At 53.2% G+C, this 18,571-nt stretch overlaps 1 protein-coding gene across 3 annotated transcripts in view; it reads right to left on the bottom strand.

Annotated features, from left to right (window-relative positions):
- Nucleotides 1-11,643, bottom strand: part of KCND3 (potassium voltage-gated channel subfamily D member 3) — a 99,843-nt gene extending 88,200 nt beyond the window's left edge. For 2 of the 3 annotated variants that reach the window (XM_066204168.1, XM_066204170.1), the window contains exons 1-2: nucleotides 11,587-11,643; nucleotides 4,873-6,050 (exon numbers count right to left, since the gene is read on the bottom strand). In XM_066204168.1, the coding sequence (XP_066060265.1) occupies nucleotides 4,873-5,981 (1,109 nt within the window). In that variant the 5' untranslated portion in view covers nucleotides 5,982-6,050; nucleotides 11,587-11,643. Of the gene's footprint in view, nucleotides 1-4,872; nucleotides 6,051-10,991; nucleotides 11,114-11,586 lie in introns of those variants that run through there. The other variant, XM_066204169.1, reaches the window with a different exon arrangement.
- Nucleotides 11,644-18,571: the final 6,928 nt, after the last annotated feature.

Genomic DNA, 18,571 nt, shown 5'->3' with positions numbered 1-18,571 from the left:
CGAGGAGCCGGGAATGGCCGCGCTCCAGAGATGATTTATGATTTTCCTGACTTTGCAGCCCGCTCCTGGTCTGCGTGCAGGAGGGTGAATGAAGGTTACTATCAGCCTGAGAGGTTCTGCTGTGCAGGGACTAGCGGCGCTCGCTCGGCTCGGCTCGGCTCGGCTCGGCTCGGCTCAGTTCGGCTCGGCTCGGCTCGCACGGCGCTGCGGCGTGCTCGGGGCCCAGCCCAGCTGGCAGCACTTGGCACCACGGCCCCCCCGTGCCAGGGCACTGCTCACGTTCCCTCCCCTCCCCTGGCCACGGCCGAGCACCAATAAACAAAGGAAACCCCAAGAAATCAGCAGACAGAGAGTGATGCTCTCTCCGGGCGGGTGCTGAGGCGCCCGTTCGCTCGCGCTCTCTCTGATCCTTGGCAGAGGCACAGCTGAGCCAAGACAAACCAAAACAGACCCTGGCCCCAGCTCCCTGCTCCCCACACACTCAGCTAACAAACCCTCTAAGAAATTCCAGCTCCCGCTCCAGATCAGGCTGTTGACATAACCAGGCCAGCAGGGCTGCTTTATCGACTTGCCAGCATTAACCTGGTTCCTTAAATGAATTATACAGACGGGGCTGCGTTGTCCAAGTGCACTGAGCTGTGTCTTTCAAACTCATTGACCAGGGCAGCCCAACCTGAAAGAGGGACAGGCCTCTCAAAGCCATTATGGGCTTGCGAATTGTAAGGGCAGCATTCAGCCAGAGAGATTGTGCACCCGGGGCTGTGGGAGCTCAGCCTTTCCAGGCAAGAGAAAGTTCCACAGTGTGTCCCCCAGGACAGCCCAAACCCAGCACCAGCCTCTGTCCTTCAGGCTCTGGCACTGCTGCTTTCCTGACAGATTGAAATTTGTGACAATTCCCTCCAGGAATATCCCCTCCTTACAGCCCCTTCCAGTGCCTAAAGGAGCTCCAAGAGAGCTGGAGCAGGACATTTCACATGGGCATGGACTGACAGGACACAGGGAATGGCTTCCCAGGGCCAGAGGGCAGGGCTGGATGGGATTTTGGGCAGGAATTGTTCCCTGGGAGGGCAGGCAGGCCCTGGCACAGGGGAAGGAGCAGCTGTGGCTGCCCCTGGATCCCTGGAGTGCCCAAGGCTGGGTTGGACTTTGGGGCTTGGAGCAGCCTGGGACAGGTTTGCACAGCCACAATTTGGTGTCTCTGCTGCGGGTCCTAGACACCGCCCAGGAGCCTGGAACGTATTGCTGCTGTCAGATGGAATGAAAACAGCTGTAAAAAGCTCAGAAAAACACTTCCTCTGGGCAAAACTGGCACGGGGTTTAGTGGGGTGACAGAGCTTTTGTGTTTGTGCTGCAGCAGCAGAACCTGAGGCTTCCCCACCCAGATCGCTCCCTAAAAAAGGAATAAAACTGAGTGTTGGGTGGGGTTCGGAGCAACCTGGGCCAGGGGAAGTGTCCCTGCCCGGGCAGGGGTTGGAACGAGCTGGGCTTTAGGGTCCCTTCCAACCCCAACCACTCTGTGACTCCATGAAAACCAAAACCAAACCAGGCACCGCTCCCACGGGAACCCAATTCGCTCTAATTCACACATTTCTGCAGAGATGCAAACCCAGTGATTGCACATTGAATTCGCTAAAAGCCGGGACAGGGGCACGGGTGCTGGGCTGGGGCTGGCAGCTCTCCCCTGCTGCATTCCCGAGGGCTCGGAACTCCTGCAGGACACGGAGGGGACAGGGCAGGCTGGGCCCATTGCTCTGGGGCTGGGAGGGACCAGAGAGGAGATGGGGAGTGTTGGCCTCTTGAGAAAAATGTTTCTGCATGAATTGGAGGGCTGATTCTGAATTAATTTTGAATAGTTGTTTCAGTAATTCAGATTGATTTAAGATGCACCCAAGAATAATGCTTTCATTACAAAGCCTCCTGAGCAAAATTTAAATCACGTTAAATTAAAACCAGCCTCTGTTAAAGCAGGGCTGATGAGCACAGCGGAGGGATCAGAGATGCAGGGTCAGTATAATTTAATTCCTTTGCTTTGTTTCCCGCTCCAGAAAAGCTGCTGTACCTGTCTGCCTGGGCTGGGAACTGCCTAAGGAGCCGGCAGGTCAAACTGAATTCCTCTGAAGGGATTTGCGTGGTAACCGTAACCCCACCAAAACCAGTGGTTGTTTATTGATGCTGGGCTTCACCTTCAAGAAGAAATGCATTTTTATTGCCTTTTATTTATGGGGGTTTATTTATTTATTTATTTAGAAATGCTATTTTATCCCAAAGACGCTCGGGAACCTGGGAGAGCAGCTGAGGCACGGTGCGGTGGGAGAGTTGCTGGTTCTCCTGCTGTTGGCTTTGCTTGGTTGTTGTAAGTAAACTTTTGCTTTACACAAACAGAGCTAATCTTAGTAACAGGGGAAAATTATCCTGCACATTCCAGATCACTCCTCCAAGGCACCTCTGTCAACCAGTGGTGGGATTCCAGCCTCAGGGAAACCTTCACTTATCGGGATTTAAACATTATGGTGGTGAAAGCAAACTACATATATATATATATATATATGTATAGGTGGTGAAAGCAAACTACATGTATATATACATATGGTTTTGAGTTAAAAACTCTTGTGCTTCGTTGGTTCTTGTTGTAAATGCTGGCTGAATTACTAAGGGCAAAAGGCAGGAAATGTTTAGGATCTCACTAAAAGCTCTGAGTGCCTCTGACATCCCAGCAGGGAAGTGGCCACGCTGAGGAGGGGAAGCCTGATGGGCTGGGGAGCACGCTGGAGACCTTGGCTGCATCTGGCAGTGTCTGTGCAGGAGGCACCGCCAGCACTCTCATTAGTAACCAGATCCTTCCAAACAGATTGAAAAGACTTCTGAAGAGAGAGGTGTGTGAACTATTGCCTGCCAGTGCCAGCTGGTCAGAACTGGAAAGGTTTTTGGGGAGGTGAAGGGGGCCAGGAGGGTCAGCCCTGGATGGTGAGCTCCTCCAGGAGGGTTAACCCACACAGGGGGAATCAGGAAGGTGGAAACAACGTGAAGTCCAAATGAGAGATACCAGAGCTCTCAGTTTTAAGCCTCTGACAGCATTTTACAGGTCCCTTCCCAATGAACCCTTACAAAGCCATGTTTAAATGTCTAATTTCTTAAATCCACGTCAGCTCATTTCCAGCACTTGCCCCTCTCTGGTTTCTGTGATTACCACGAATTGGGAGCACTCTGAGGTCCTGGGGAGCCCCGGGTTTGTGTTCAGAGAGGGAGGGAAAGGGACCCAGAGCAAGCCCCAGCTCTCTCCAGAACATTCTGCACCAACTGAGGCTGCTCCCAACCCACACAGGACAGCCCCTGACCCCTGGACTCCTGCCACAAATGTGTAAGAGCACAGTGCCCGTGCAAGGACAGCTGGGATCGTTATTAAACGGGAATCTGAAAGCAGAACTGCGTTGTCACACATCTCCCCTTGTGCAGAGACGTGAAGGAGCCACCCCACGCAGGTGACCCTCTGAGGCTGGTCACGTTCAGGGTTGGGGACGGGGGGGGGACAGGAGGAGGGACGAGTCAGGACATGGAAAGCTGAGCCACAGCGTGGGCAGGGCTGGGAGGCAAAGCCCAGCTTTGATTTCTAAGCTCTTCCTTTCCCAGCAGCTTTTGCCATAAACTTTCAAACTCTGCTCAGCTATTAAAAAGGAAGAATAAGAGATCTTTAGGTGACTATGACAAACAGGTTCTACACTCGCACTTAATGAAGAAATTCAGACTTTCAGTTGTCATAAGCCCAGATTCGGCGCCTTCCTGACAGCTGAATTATGATTTTAATAATTTAAAAGTGCTGCTGTAAGCCTGTTCATGTGTAATAGGCACAGAGAAGTGTTTAAAATCAAAGGCAGTTTAGAGAAAAAGTGGTCACTGCGTTACAAGGAGGAGAATTGTCTACATCTGAATATCAAACTGTGCGAACTCTCCAGTGGGAAAACTCTTTTCAAAGTAGCTCTAAACTTCCTGTACTGTTCTGATGTGTGGGATGAGGAGACTGCCCTCGATCCTGGCTTTGTGTGTGCCCGAAGCAGCAGCCTGCAATGCCCCCTTACCCTACACAGCCTTGCCAGGGTGAGGGTTTGGCCATTCTGCTGGCAGAGGTTTCAGTTCAGAGCAGCAGAAGCACAAATCTATAATCTCAGTCGCAACATCTGTGAGGCAGAACTGAAATATAAGGGGGAAAGTGCCCTCCAGGCTACGTTCCCCTTGCTTTGATTCCATTGTCTTTGTACCTGTCCATGGGAATGTTTGAAATTCTACTGCAACCGCCACAGCACGCTCGGTTCTCGAACTCACAGCTGAGCACAGACAAGAGGCCCCAGTCCTGCTCAGTCAAGTAAAAACCAGATCATGTCCTGGCCATCACTGAGTATTTCAGCACAGTGACACACAACATCCACTCGAATTCAGCAAATCTGCAGTTCCTGGCAAGTCCAGGGGAGAAACAGCCACTGACATTGCAGCGAGACACAACAGACCCATCAGCGGCTTTGTGCGAACCGCGAGGCTGGAGCCAATGTCACGGGGAGCAGAGCTCTCCCTCCCAGCCCCTCACACTCAGGTCAGCTCTTCCCTCCTGCAGGAATTAATCAGAACCCGCCACTCCAGCACTCTGCTCCTCCTGCACTCGTTTACCGTGGTGCTGAGCATTTGTCAAGTGGGTGTAAGTGCTTTTTCTGGTTTATACAACTGCACACAAATTGCAGAAGTTGTAAGGCAACGAATAATCAAGCCCTCAACACTCCCAGCCCCTTCTGGAACATGCACCCAGGAAAACGCTGAGGAGAAGCTGAAGTCAAGCTCCCAGTACGCGCTCGCCTGCTGCTCAGGAAAAGGAAAAGTAATACTCACCCCAGTGTTGTCATGGTTACAATAGTGTACCAAAAGGAAGCAGGAATACTGGTGAATTTGCTCGCCGAGGACCCTTTCTCCGCATAAAACATCACAGTTGCAAAGATGATGATTGCCATGGTGAGGGAAAAGAGGAGAAAGCCGAGCTCGGAGGCGCAGCTCTTCAAAGTGTAGCCCAAGATCCTCAGGCCTTGGGAGTGGCGGGAGAACTTGAAAATCCTGAAAACCCTGAAAACCCTCAGCGTGACGAAGGCGCCGCTGACGTCCTCGTTGTTGGTCATCACCAGGCCGATGTAGTAGGGCATGATGGCCACCACGTCGATGATGCTCATGACGCTGCGGATGAAGCGGTAGCGGCTGGGCGCCGCGAAGAGCCGCAGCAGGTACTCCACGGTGAAGATCATCACGCAGGCCGTGTCCAGGCAGAAGAAGGCCACGGCGTAGCGCTCCCCGCACGGCAGCTCCTTGCTGCCCGGCACGGTGCCGCACGGCACGGTCTCCACCACGTTGGTGATGACGGAGACGGCGATGAAGAACCCGGTGACGTAGTAGAAGACTAAGGCCAAGGTGCTGGTGTGGGGGTTCTCGAAGGCTCGCCACATGGTCTGCCGGAAGCTCAGCGAGGGCATGGAGCCCTCCTGGTTGTTCTCGGAGTCGTTGTCGTCCATCAGGCGCTCCGCGTTCTCCCGCTTCCTGTCCTTGTACTCCTCGTAGCAGCAGTCCCCGATGATCTCAGGGAGGATCCCATAGAAGGCCAGCTCTTCGTCGTAGGCAGAGATGCACTCGTATCTGGGGTAGTGCAGCTTGCCAGTTCTGTAAAAATTGAGGATGCACCTGAAGACCTCGGGGTCCCGGTCGAAGAAGTACTCCTTGGTGTCTTCGTTGAAGAAGAACTCCTTCTCCGTGCTGCCCAGGAGAGTGTCCGGGTACCTCTCCAGTGTAGTCCTCCAGGTCTGGAATCTCCTGCCGCTCACGTTGAGGATGATCAGCTCATCCTGCCTCTTGTTTTTCTCCGCCGGAGCCAGTGGCATGGGGCAGTTGGCCACTGGCATCCATCCTATGGCCGCGGCCCTGGCGAAGGGCAGCCACGCCGCCACTCCTGCTGCCATGGCGAGTCTGTTACTGCAGACGGGGCTCGGGGCGCTCCTGGGACGTGCTGGCAGTCAGAGCAGTTCCATCTGGAGCACAGGAGAGAAGAGAACACAGCACACAGTCACCGGGGGGTCCTGCCCCGTGGGGTGGGAGAGTCCACGATGGCCACAGGCACGAGAATTCCACCCCACTGGCTACCAGGTGAAGAACGACGTTGAACAAGGCACAGGATAATCAGCTCAGCGGGGTTATGGCATTATTATAGATTGAAATTTTTGAATAGCAAATGATTCCTCATTAAAAGCATTTTAAAAGTAGCATAAACACAGTAATTTATATTTGCTTCCTCACAAACAAGACTAATCCATAATTCCCCAGGTGTAAGCCTCCTGTGCTCATCACTTTAACTACAGCTGTCAAGAAAGAGCTGGGAACTCCAGCGAGATCAGCCTGCGGTGGAATCGTACGCCACGAAAACCCACGGCTGGTCTGAACTGCATTCCCAGTCCTGAACTGCATTTCCAATCCTAAACAAGTTCCCTGTGTTCTGAATTTGCACTGTGAACATCCTTAGTTGAAAGAAATGGAATTTTTTCTGGTTTTCACCAGTTGTTTTCCATCCAATGCAAGGCCTGGCCTCAGCAGCAGTTCTCTGCTTCTCTCTCTCATTTAGAGCTGAGGTTTCCTCTTGGTGATATTGCAGCCCTCCACCGGACCCGAGGAAAGTTCTGGTTTTTGGGGAAACGTTGTTCAGAATACCTGAGCACCAGTAAGCTTCAGCCCCGGGTGGGAAGGCTGACGGATTAAGCTACCAAACACCAGAATGAGGGAAGGCTCCAAAGCTGGAGAATTTCTTCCCAGAGGGAAGATGCTTTGCTTATTTCCTGGCTTACAGGGGCAGAATCCTTCAGCTGAAGAACTGAGGGACTCGCGGGTTGAAACAAAACATGTTCACTGCACTCTCAGATTTTTAGATGAGGAATATCCCTGTCCAGATCCTCAGCCACCAGAGGCCAACATTCTCTGGAAGTTTGAGTGGGTTTTGTGTTCTGATCTAGCCATGAATTTGTTTTATCTTTTTGGTCTTTGGTCAGAGTTCTTACAGTGTTTAACTTTTGTTTTGACTTGCTTTTACTTTCACGTCCCCAGTGCTTTTCTAGTTCTACCATGAAATTATCTGAAGAGAGGTGCCATTGCCATGTAAGATGCATTAGGAGCCCTATCAAAAGTCAATCTATCAATGGAAATTCCATTGATTCCACTGACTCAGCCCCTCAAAGCCTAATTGTATCTTTGTAGCAGTTTTACTCTAAAGTTTTTAACTCAAATGAAAGCTGCCATTCCCGCCAGCAAGGCTGCAGCATTATTGATTCCAATGGGCCATCAAAACACTGAATAAAAAATGATGGAATCAGTCTGTGGTGAAAACGCCTGAAGCGCTCACAGAAATGCTCTTCCTCTTCGGGGCAAATTAACATTCATCACCTTAATGTGGAGCATCTTCCTATGCAATTTTACCATCGAAAGGACAATTGAAATCCCTCGTGCGAGCATCTTACTGCTGCTGAAGAGCTTTTGTAATTACGGAACATATAATAACCCAGAGTGATGCTTATCCCACGGAGACACTTGGCTTATCCACACGGCCCTGGAGCAAACATCGCTCAGCATTTCCCTCCACGGAGCTGCTCAGCGTTACAAAGCACCGTTTGTCTCTCCCCCAAGGAGGGAATTCACTGCGTGAATCGCTCCAGCCCTGGGGGCCTCGAGCTCGGCGCTGCAAACTCTCTCTGCAGGACTTTGAACAGCTCCCCCAGCCCTGAGCTGAAAGGGCATCTCCAGGGGCTCCGTGGGCTCAGGCTGCAGCCTTCTACCACCAGCGGTGGATCTTTTAACTTCCATGAAGCACTTAAGAACAGGAGGCAGCAAAATGAGAACTGTTTCACCCATTAATCCCCGAATACGTACAGGCAAATAATCCAGAAACCAAGAAAAGGCACCTTGTCCTGCTTTCCCTGCTGGCAAACTGTCCTCCCTGGGTTTTAATCTCACTTCGCACCATCGCCAGAGTCCGCCTGCCAGGGCTGACTGGTGACCTGAGCAGTTTCAGCACACTGGATCCTCATGTCCCCTGATTTCTCAGGGGAACCACTTCAGAAATCTCTTCTGTACTTTCCTAACTTTGGTTGTAGATTCCAGGTTACCTACATTAGCTGCCGAGGCACTATAAATACTTCACATATAATTGTTCCAATAAAGCACTGGTAACTCATAAGTGACTTACACATTTTTAAATCAATTTTTAAAAGGTAAAATGGGTCCTTTCACGCTGGCAGTATATGTGGGGAAGCTATAAATACCTCAGCTGTGAAAGGGACAGGAGATTAAAGCAAAAGGGAAAGAAAGGGGAATTCTACAGTGGAAGTTTAGTTCCCATTTCTCCGGGTCCAAGAGATGCAGCTGGTTAGAACAGAGCACACCCAGCTTCATCCTCAGAGTTACATTGAACCTGCCCCAACTGATCCCCAAAATACAGAGGAGAGGAGCCTTTTCCAGCTGTAAATCATCTGAAGGACCCAGAGCGAGAAGAGTGATGAAATCCCCTGTTGCAGAGGTTTTGCTTTTTCGCGTCCCTGAGTCCTTGGAACTCTACCACTCCCTGAAGGAAAGGAAAGAAAACTGGGAGAGAGAGGACTGGATTTATGATTCTGACCTGCACAACCTCAGCTGAGTCAAAAGAAGATGAAGCAACCAGTTTATCTAGAATGCAGAATTCCAGAAAGTAGAAAGGATCCTCCTTTTCTGCCTGCTTGGATTTTGGTAACAGCTAACCAGTCTGTTTAGGCTGGAAAGCAATTGGCTGGACTCAAAATCTAATGTACTGTTGACAGTCTCTGGAGCTCTCACAGAAAACAGACACACTCTAATTCTAACAAGCATATATTTAGCTATATCCATATTTCTAATTTTAATTGCCGTAATTTCTGTGTGCAATTTTAAAGGAACTGGTTCTCAGCAGACCGGCACCCTGCTGATGACATTTAGAAGACCCGGTACACAAAATAGAATCATTTGCCTCCTGATTTAAAAAAGTACATGTAGAGAAAAGAATCTGTTTTCTCCAGATAACTATGGGGACAATGAAACAGTCGAGCAGATTTTACAGGACGGGCTGAGCAGGAGCCCCGGTCCCCTCCCAGGGCTCCTGACCCCTCCGGATCCCTACCGAGCACCGCGGGCTCTGCCCCGGGCTCTGCCCAGCGTGAACAAACCCCGGCAGCCGCGGCTGGGCCAGGAGAGCTCGGGAGGAAAACCTGCTAGAGAGCAGGAATGACTGCTCACCTAAACCGGATCGAGAGCAGGAATGACTGCTCACCTAAACCTGACGGAGAGCAGAAATGACTGCTCACCTAAAGGGTCCGGAAATAAAGGTGGGTTCTTACCGCTGTAGCTCCCACGGCAACGCCACACTGATCAGTGTCCCTCCATCATCTCAAGAGAGCAAAGACAAACCAAAAATCTCAGTGTTTCCCTTTCTAGGAGCAGCCCGGGCTGTTCTGAAATCAGGCCGATAAACACACTGCACGTTTCTTGATGAGGCACTGCTAATGGGAGCGAGGAGCCTGGAGATCATCCCTCTTCCCTCTCCTGTCCTTGTTGGGTCAGGCTCAGGCAGCAAAGAGACCTTTGCTTTAAATCAGAATATGTCAGCCAGAGCCTCGGTGTCTTCTGTCAGTCACACATTCCTTCCCCTTCGCAGCAACACCAGAAAATAAAACTTTCCGCAAAACACTCGCTCCCTCAGTCTGCCGGGGAGGTTTAGGAGCAAAAGCAACAGGCTCAGGATAAATGCGTGCAGACTTCTCCCCTCCCTCCCAGACAGCCCCGTCCTGCCGGCTCGCAGCGCTGCCTTACCTGGGAAGGAAAGACTCCCGGTGCCCAAAAGCAGGGCTAAATGTGGGCAGCGGGAAGGAAGGGCAGCAGTCGCTCCTCAGGATAAAAGGTGAGCTGTGCTGCCTGCCTCTCCACTCCCTTTCTAAAGGCAGTCAGAAGCGATCAGTAAATGTGATCATCATTGTGAAAGTATATATAGAGAGATGACTAAACAGCTTCTCCCTCATCACTGCCGAGACGGAGCCTCTCCCTGAGCTCTCCTCTCTCGCCTGAGCTCGCTCGGCGCTGCCCCCTCCCCTCGCAGCTGAACCCTCGCTGCCCGGCCCAGCTGGGAGCGGCACCCCGCGATCCCGGGGCGGCGGGGCCGGGATGGGGTCGGGATGGAGCCGGGGATGGAGCCGGGATGGGGCCGGGATGGGGCCGGGATGGAGCCGGGATGGAGCTGAGATGGAGCCGGAATGGGGCCGGCGATGGAGCCGGGATGGGGCCGGGGATGGGGCCGGGGATGGAGCCGGGATGGAGCCGGGATGGAGCCGGGATGGGGCCGGGATGGGGCCGGGGATGGGGCCGGGGATGGAGCCGGGATGGAGCCGGGGATGGGGCCAGGATGGAGCTGAGATGGAGCCGGGATGGAGCCGGGATGGGGCCGGGATGGGGCCGGGGATGGAGCCGGGATGGAGCCGGGATGGAGGCGGCTGGTCCGGGCAGGTAGAGCAGAGCGAGGCTGGGGAAGGGCGGTGTGAGCTGACAGCGCTGGCAAATGGAGTCGTTAAATACACACCAGAGCCTACCCTGCATGCTAATGTGCCGAGGGGGAGATGGAGGGGGGAAAGTACGGGATGAAGTTCACGGCTCCATCCCGGAGCTCCCTGCGTGCCCCTCCCGGCTCCCGGTCAGGCGGGGACAGGGCAGGAGCGATTGCTTCTGGACAAGACAACGAGCTCTTCCTCCAGCATCACAAACCTGCACCCAACACCTCGGCCAGGGCGGGCGGCTCCGTTCAGGAATAAAAAGAAATCATTCGGATTTAAACCGATCTCGCCCTATCTTCTTCTCCCTCCTCCGTTCCCGCCACCCTTCCCTTTCCCCTGGTCCTGCTGTTGTGCCTTGCCCCGCTCCTTGGCAGCTCTTACCGCTCCTGCCTGCGCACCGCCTCAGCATCCCTCTGTCATCCACGGCCACGAGTGGGACTCGGCACGCTCGGAGACCCGGCAGCCCCGCTCATTTATCTGTTTGCTGTCGAATTATTAAGGCAATAACCAGGAGCCCAGATCAGAGCGGGCCAGCCTTGCCCTGCTCTGCCGGGCAGCTCCCGGCGGTGTCTGACGCGCCGCAGCGAGAGTTGATGATTTCCATAAAGTCAGAGCGATGCGAGCACGAGCCAGCGGGGCTCGCCCGCCTCGCCATCGCCTCCTCGGCGGCTCAGCAGCGCGCTTATCGCGGGCACAGCTCGCTCATCGCGGGCGGCGCGGGGCTGTGCGGGGCTGTGCGGGGCTGTGCGGGGCTGTGCGGGGCCGTGCGGCCACGGGCCGGCACCGGCAGCGGCGAGGGGCGGGAGTGGGAGCGGCCGGGGGCAGCCGATGTCCCCGCTGCCCATGCCGCCCCCTCTGCCCCCGCTCTTCCCGCCGCCCCCGCCCCGCCCGCAGGTGACCCCTTGGGTTCGGTGTTCCCCGCGCCCCTCGGGGCCGCTCCCCGCCCGCCCCCCGCCCTCCCGGAGGACCCCCTCACCTCCGCAGGGCGCTCCCGGCCGCGGCCGCCCGCCCGGAGCCTCCGCGGCCATGCGGCTGCCGGGAGCGGAGCGCGGGGCTGCGCCGAGTGCGCGGGCGCGGGGCGGCGGCGGAGAGAGATGGGGAGAGATGGGGAGCGGTGGGGAGAGATGGGGAGAGATGGAGAGAGATGGAGAGAGATGGGGAGCTGTGGGGAGCGGTGGGGAGAGATGGGGAGAGATGAAGAGCGGTGGGGAGCGGCGGAGAGGGATGGGGAGCTGTGGGGAGCGATGGGGAGCGGTCCGGTCCCGTCCGGTCCGCAGGGCCGGCGGAGGGCGGCGGTGGGCGCGGGGCCGGAGCGGCGGCGATGGCGGGGCCGGGGCGGCTCGGAGCGGAGCGGAGGGGCGGCGGTGATGGCGGGGCGGGGGGCGGCGGGGGCTCCCCGCTCACGGCCGCGTCCCCGCCCGCCGCCCGCCCGCCGAGCCGCCGGCAGGTGTCACCCGGAGCGAGCGGCGCCGGGCGCGGCTCCCCGCGATGGAGAGAGGGATGGGCAGGGACGGGGAGTGGGACCCCGGGATGGAGAGAGGGATGGGCAGGGACAGGGAGTGGGACCCCGGGATGGAGAGAGGGATGGGCCGGGACAGGGAGTGGGACCCCGGGATGGAGAGAGGGATGGGCCGGGACAGGGAGTGGGACCCCGCGATGGAGAGAGGGATGGGCAGGGACAGGGACCCCGCGATGGAGAGAGGGATGGGCCGGGACAGGGAGTGGGACCCCGGGATGGAGAGAGGGATGGGCCGGGACAGGGAGTGGGACCCCGGGATGGAGAGAGGGATGGGCCGGGACAGGGAGTGGGACCCCGCGATGGAGAGAGGGATGGGGAGCGGGATGTGGGACCCTGGGATGGAGAGAGGGATGGGCAGGGAGAGGGACCCCGCGATGGAGAGAGGGATGGGCAGGGACAGGCAGTGGGACCCCGCGATGGAGAGAGGGATGGGGAGCGAGGTGTGGGACCCCGGGATGGAGAGAGGGATGGGGAGCGGGGTGTGGGACCCTGGGATGGAGAGAGGGATGGGGAGCGGGGTGTGGGACCCCGGGATGGAGAGAGGGATGGGGAGCGGGATGTGGGACCGTGGGATGGAGAGAGGGATGGGCAGGGAGAGGGACCCCGCGATGGAGAGAGGGATGGGCAGGGACAGGCAGTGGGACCCCGCGATGGAGAGAGGGATGGGGAGCGGGGTGTGGGACCCCGGGATGGAGAGAGGGATGGGGAGCGGGGTGTGGGGCCCCGGGATGGAAGGAGGACAGGGAACCAGGCTGTGGGACCCCCGGGGCAGGGGCAGCACAGGGTGGGGGTTGGTCACAGCAGCCCCGCAATGGGGACCCGCAGCCGAGTCCCGGGTGTGTAAGAGCGTGTGCAAGGGGTGTGCAAGGGGTGTACAAGGGGTGTGTAAGGGGTGTGTAAGGGATGTGTGAGGAGGTGTGTAAGGGGTGTGTAAAGAGGGGCCCAAGGGCTGTGGGGTTGCATTGCGAGGGGCAGAAGATGCTCCTCCAGAGGCATCACTGGGTGTTGGGGGATCTGATTTGCCTCTGGTGCCTTAAAATTAGGGAAATGGGGACTTGGGACAGGCAGCAGTGACCAGGGGCTGTTTGCCAGGTGCCTTTCTTCACAGAGCTCTAAACCCAAGACTTCCTTAAAGGAAAAAAAAAATAGAAAAAGGCCTCCAAATGCTCAACATTTCAACAAACCAACAATCTGGTTCTGGAAACTCTGAAACCAGGACCCTGCTCATGGAATGATTAAGGTTGGAAAAGACTCCCGAGATGATGAAGTCCAGCCCCTGACCAAATCCTACCGTGTCCACTAAACCTTGTCACAACGTGTCACATCCACTCATTTCTGGAACCATTCCAGGGGTGGTGACTCCAGCACTTCCCTGGGCAGCCTGTTCCTGTGCTTCACCACACCTTCAGTGGTGGAATTCTTCCTAAGATACAACTGAACCTCAACCTGATCCGTCCAATTCAGGGTCTGATTTCTGATAATTCAATGCAATTATTAAAAAATAGCACAAATTTCTGAATACCAGGTCCTGAGTAGCCCTCCCCGAACCCAATCTCCCCCAATAACATTTGTGATCTGCATTTCAGTGCCTGACGAGTTCATGCACACACAGTCTACCAGAATCTTTAGACTTTGGGTATTTGGAGTTGTGTGCTGGACACATGAATAGTTGTGTGCAAAGTGAATCCCAGAACTTCTGTGAGGAACTTTCAGTGGCTGTAAGGATTTGAATATATCAAAGCTCCCTGAATCCATCTCCATTAGATGTCTTCAGAACTGCTTTCCACTTTCAAACCCTCCCCGTATCTCCACTTGCTCTTTCCCTCTGCAGATGCTCAGAAGAAAGCAGAACCAGAAATGTCATTTGGCTTTTGCTGGCATAAGAGGTTTTTCTGTGATTTACAGTGTCACCACTTCATAAAACTTCCTGACTGCTGTGTCTCTGGGCCGTGCTCTGGCCTCACTCTCTGCTGGGGCTGCCCTGGCTGTGAATCGCTTTTCCCCCATGACTTGGCCCCTTTTAACTTCCCATCTCTATTAAAAAGCTAATTTGGGAGCTCTTTCTCAATGCTCCCAATTTTGTATTTTTAAATAGAGTATGAAAGTCAAAAGCAAGCTCGCTGCAGATAGTCTGAAGTGAAAATATTCCTTCTTCTGTCTTGCTTCTTTTTTCATCGAAATATTTTTTCTGTTTCTTTCTCTTCTCTCTTTAACTCTCTCTTCTTTCCCTCTTTTTCTTTGGCTCTCTCATTCTGCCTTTTCCCTTCTCTCTCTTTTCTAGGAAAAGCTCCTCTAGAAGATTGGTTCTACCACCCCAATTACAGCTTTTATTAAAACTTTTTGGACAACTCTTTCTCATTCTGCTACTGACGAGTAGAAGCTGCTGGTGTTCAAACAAGCCCTGCAACCAGAGAAATCGTGGAATGAACTATCATGGTTAAATACCAATATTAAATATAGTTCACTTAATTTTTTTTCCCTTACATTTTCTTCCGTGTTTATATCCTCTGCCTCTGCAGTGTGTTTTATTTATTGTGTTTGCTCTCTGCGTTGGGTGCTATTCTGCAAAAATTCTGCATCCAAACATTGAGTGCGTGGCTGTGCTGCAGGAGTTCTGCAGTGACAGTTGCAGGAGCAGCCTGCCTGAGACTCCAGCCTGCCGTAACTCCAGGGCTGTGTGCTCTGATCGTGCCCTGCATCGTGCCAACAGTTCCCTTGCTGTGGCTCCAGGCTGCTGAAAACACCTGCACGGATTAAAGAAATGTCATTAATATGGTTATGTGAAAAAGCTGGTCTTTGTAGCCTTAAAATGAAATATGTGGTTCAAACCCCCATGGCCCAGGTGTGGCAAAGTCAAGAGTTCAATTCCCTTCCCCTTTGTGTCCTGGGCAGAAAATACAGTGAATGCTTTAGGGGTGGAATGGTCCTCACCAGGACAAATCTGAATTTTCTTTGAGACAGAAAAAATCTGCCAAAAATTGGATTTGGATCAAAATTTTGTTGGCTTTCTTATAAGGCAAACCAGAATATTGAATCCTGAAAGTGTCCCTAAGAAATGGTTTTTCAGAATAAGGTTTTGCTTTTGTTTTCTTGCAAGACCAGTACTGGGAATATTTGACAGAGATGTGTGAACAATTAAATCCTGAATTCTCTCAGCATCTCTTGGGAGTTTTTAAGAGGAGCTTGCTGTTGGCTCCAAAAGCCCTGGAGGGGAATTGTGCCCCGTGGTCAGGCCCCTTCTGAAGCAGGATCCAGAGGTGAGGGGTCGGGGGATGTATTTGGGGTCACTGGGGGCAGTGCAGGATGTCCAGGGGCACTGTTTGTGTCCCTGGGAGGTTCCCAGGCCCTCCCTCGTTCCCATGGCCAGTTCCCAGTTCCCATCCCAGCTCTGCAGCCCTGCCCCGCCCGTGGGCTTTGGGAACCCAGGATTGGGTTCAGGGCCACCTCTGATTTACATCGTGCTCAGCCTTTTCTCCCTCTGTGTCTGGAGATCTTCCAAGCCCAAATGAAGCCTCGCAGGCAGCTGCATTCTGCTGCTGCTTCCCTCAGGAGAGAGGAGAGAGGAAGAGAGAGGAGAGAGCCGTGGCCGGGCTCCAGCAGCGCGGAGGGTTTCACCCGGCAGCTGCAGCGTTCTCTGCTCAGCAGCTGTCTCTGAATCAGGAGAGGGTCACACATGGCACGAGAGGGAAAAGACCCCTGAAGGGCAGCAGTGACACCGAGTCTGGGCTTGGATTGATTGTCCTCTGTCCCCTGTCCCTTCCCAGCGCCCTCCATGGCCCAGGCCCGTTTCCCGTGGAGTTTTGGTGTCTAGCAGCCCGGGCAGCATTTACGCATTGCTCTTTATCCAAGTGCTCTGCAGCAAGTCCCTCTTGCAAGAGCTGCTCCCAGCCAGTTGGGAATTCTTGTAATTATGAGCCCAGCCAGGCTAAAAAGCTCTGAAGTGAGCAGAGCACGAGGCAAGAGCAGGGCTTTGATCTCACTCGCGTGGTTAACCCGTCACCATCAAAGCAATCGTCCCTGGCTGCTGCCAGTGCAGAGCCCAATTAAAGAACAGCAAAACCCCCCAACAAACCCCCAGCCAACCCGAAATAAATGATCAATGTCAAATTATCAGCTCTGGAACGATCACCAGGGCCGGAGTGACGCCGAGGCTTTTGCTGCCACAGTCAACAACACAATAAATTGGAATTGCAGTTTTTTGGTGCCTCGCAACCAGTAAATCAGGTCTGGGGAGCTATACATTTACTGCAAATTTAAGGAGTTGTTCTTTCATTTTTAAGAGTGCATTTTAAATCAAGTCAACAGCCATAAAGCAATATACAGCCTGCCTAGCTATTGTCTGGGGAATGACTCCTGTACCATCATCATTCCTTTTTATTATTATTACTTGTGGGGGAAGGGAGAAGAAATTTGGGAGTGAGATTGTCCGTGCTCATCCACCAGGTGAGCCATGGACAGGTTCTTCCCAATATTTCCTAATGGTCAGGAGTGGATGGTCCCCACTCACTGCTGAGGAAAAAAAAACCCCAAGAGGTGGATTTAGCCCCAAACCAATTTATCATACCAAACTGCTCTCTATAGACGAGAATTCTAATAGGCAGAAACAAATTCATTCCTTTATCTCGGAACAGATTAAAAATAACTTTACCTGCAGACAAATTCTGTAACGAGAATTCAAGCCTAATCTGATTTTTTTTTTTTAATATTGAATCTAGTAAGATCATTATTTCTGCCTTGCTCCAGCAGGATGTGGTCTCCAGCTAAAGGGAAGGTGCATCTGTGTGTCATTAAGGGCTAACCTGGAATTCAGATCTTAATCCTCAGTACAGACCTTAGAGAGAGAAAGGGAGCTTTTGTTAATGCATTAATTTAAACTCGTTCACAGCAGCAGCAGTGGCTGATAGCTTGAAAGTCAATTCAGTTAGTATTTTTGGATAGTCCAGAGCTAAAGCAAGCTCTTCATGAATGGAAAATCTCTCATCCAAGCCTCTCAAGGAGCTCAAAAGGGATATTTATGCAAACATCTCTCTGAGCAGGAGGGGTTCCTGCTCTTCATCTAAAAAGACATAACCGTCAGGCTCCTCAGGAAAATGTGTCACGTCACACAAAATGCAAGATTTACTGGTGTAAACGATGATACCTTTATTGCAGGGAGGTGGGAGCTAATCAGGACACGTTGACACGTCTTGTTAAACACAACTGGGTTTGCTCATGGCAAACTTCAGGGCCAGCAGGATTGGTAATTCTGGGTTTGTGCTGGGGAGAGGGTGGCAAATCAAAGGAATGGGATTTTCCCAAATCACTGTGCTCCTGCTTCTGACCAGGAAATCCTCAGTAGTGAAAACTCAGATTGCTCACCGAAGAATGAGTTACACCAGCTCCTTTCTTCAATGAGCTGAGATAACCTTTATTGCTGTAGCTGAACGCTCAGGAAATGGATTTCTAACCCTGTGCACAAGGGAGAAAACGCAAACCCAGCACAGGCTGGGTGATGGAGCAGGACAGTACAAGCAGCTCAAACAGCAAATGCCGAAATGGCCAACAATAACTCCGTGTAACAGCATTTGAATGGGGCTCCTCCAAACGACGGCTTTGCTCGTGATGAAACGGCTCCAGTTGTGCCACTGCTTGTTTGGAGATCTCTGCGTTCGCAGACATTGTTCAGAAGAGAGGGAAGCAGCTCTTTATTGCTGCTGATGGCAGAAGTGGAGGCAGATAAAAATCCTCCTTTTCTCGGTTTTCAAAGTGTTGAAGAACATTTCCCCACAGTTTATTTGTTGCAAGCGCCCATTGCCTGGGCCTTCATCTGCATGAGGAAGCTGAGGGACAGGCTTAAATCATCCTGGAGGAAGGACACAGGTAATTAGGGCTTTGGATCTGACCGTTCCTTTATTGCTACTTCAGACAGCAGCAGACAGAAAGGAATTAATTTATTGTCTATTATCCATATATTACAGCTCCAGTAAGACTGTGCCCTGTTCCCTGGACAGGCAGCACTCTGTGCAGGCACTCGGGGGGCGCAGGATCAGTCCCTCAGGTGCAAAGCTGAACGAAAACCAAGATAAATATTCATGAAAGGTCTGATTTTGTGTGACCTGCTTTCCACCTGAGCCGTGATCCCGGCTGCTGATCCGAAGAATAGATTCTGATTTCCATTTGATAAGGCTTACGTTTTTTGGCAAAGGGAGGCTCAGAAATAATCCTTCTCTGAGCAGATAAATCATCCAAAGCACTCAAACATGCAGGCCAAGGTAGGGGGAGACGTGCTCGCTGGGTTGCTGTGATTTCTTGTCTCCAGGAGTCCCCCCCAGGGCAGATTTTGGGTGAGATTTTTGGGGGGCACCCAGCCCATGGCAGGACAGGGAGCAGGGCCGTGCCCGGGGCAGGCAGAGCTGACCCTGAGCACTCAGAAATCTCTTTGCAGCACTCAGAAATCCTCCGG

The sequence above is a fragment of the Chamaea fasciata genome, unplaced genomic scaffold (genome assembly GCF_029207755.1).
Source record: "Chamaea fasciata isolate MVZ Bird 193981 ecotype frontalis unplaced genomic scaffold, bChaFas1.0.hap1 SCAF_25, whole genome shotgun sequence".
Lineage (NCBI taxonomy): Eukaryota > Metazoa > Chordata > Aves > Passeriformes > Sylviidae > Chamaea > Chamaea fasciata.
Note: the sequence above shows the minus strand (reverse complement) of the source record. Positions and strands in the feature narration are given on the sequence as shown.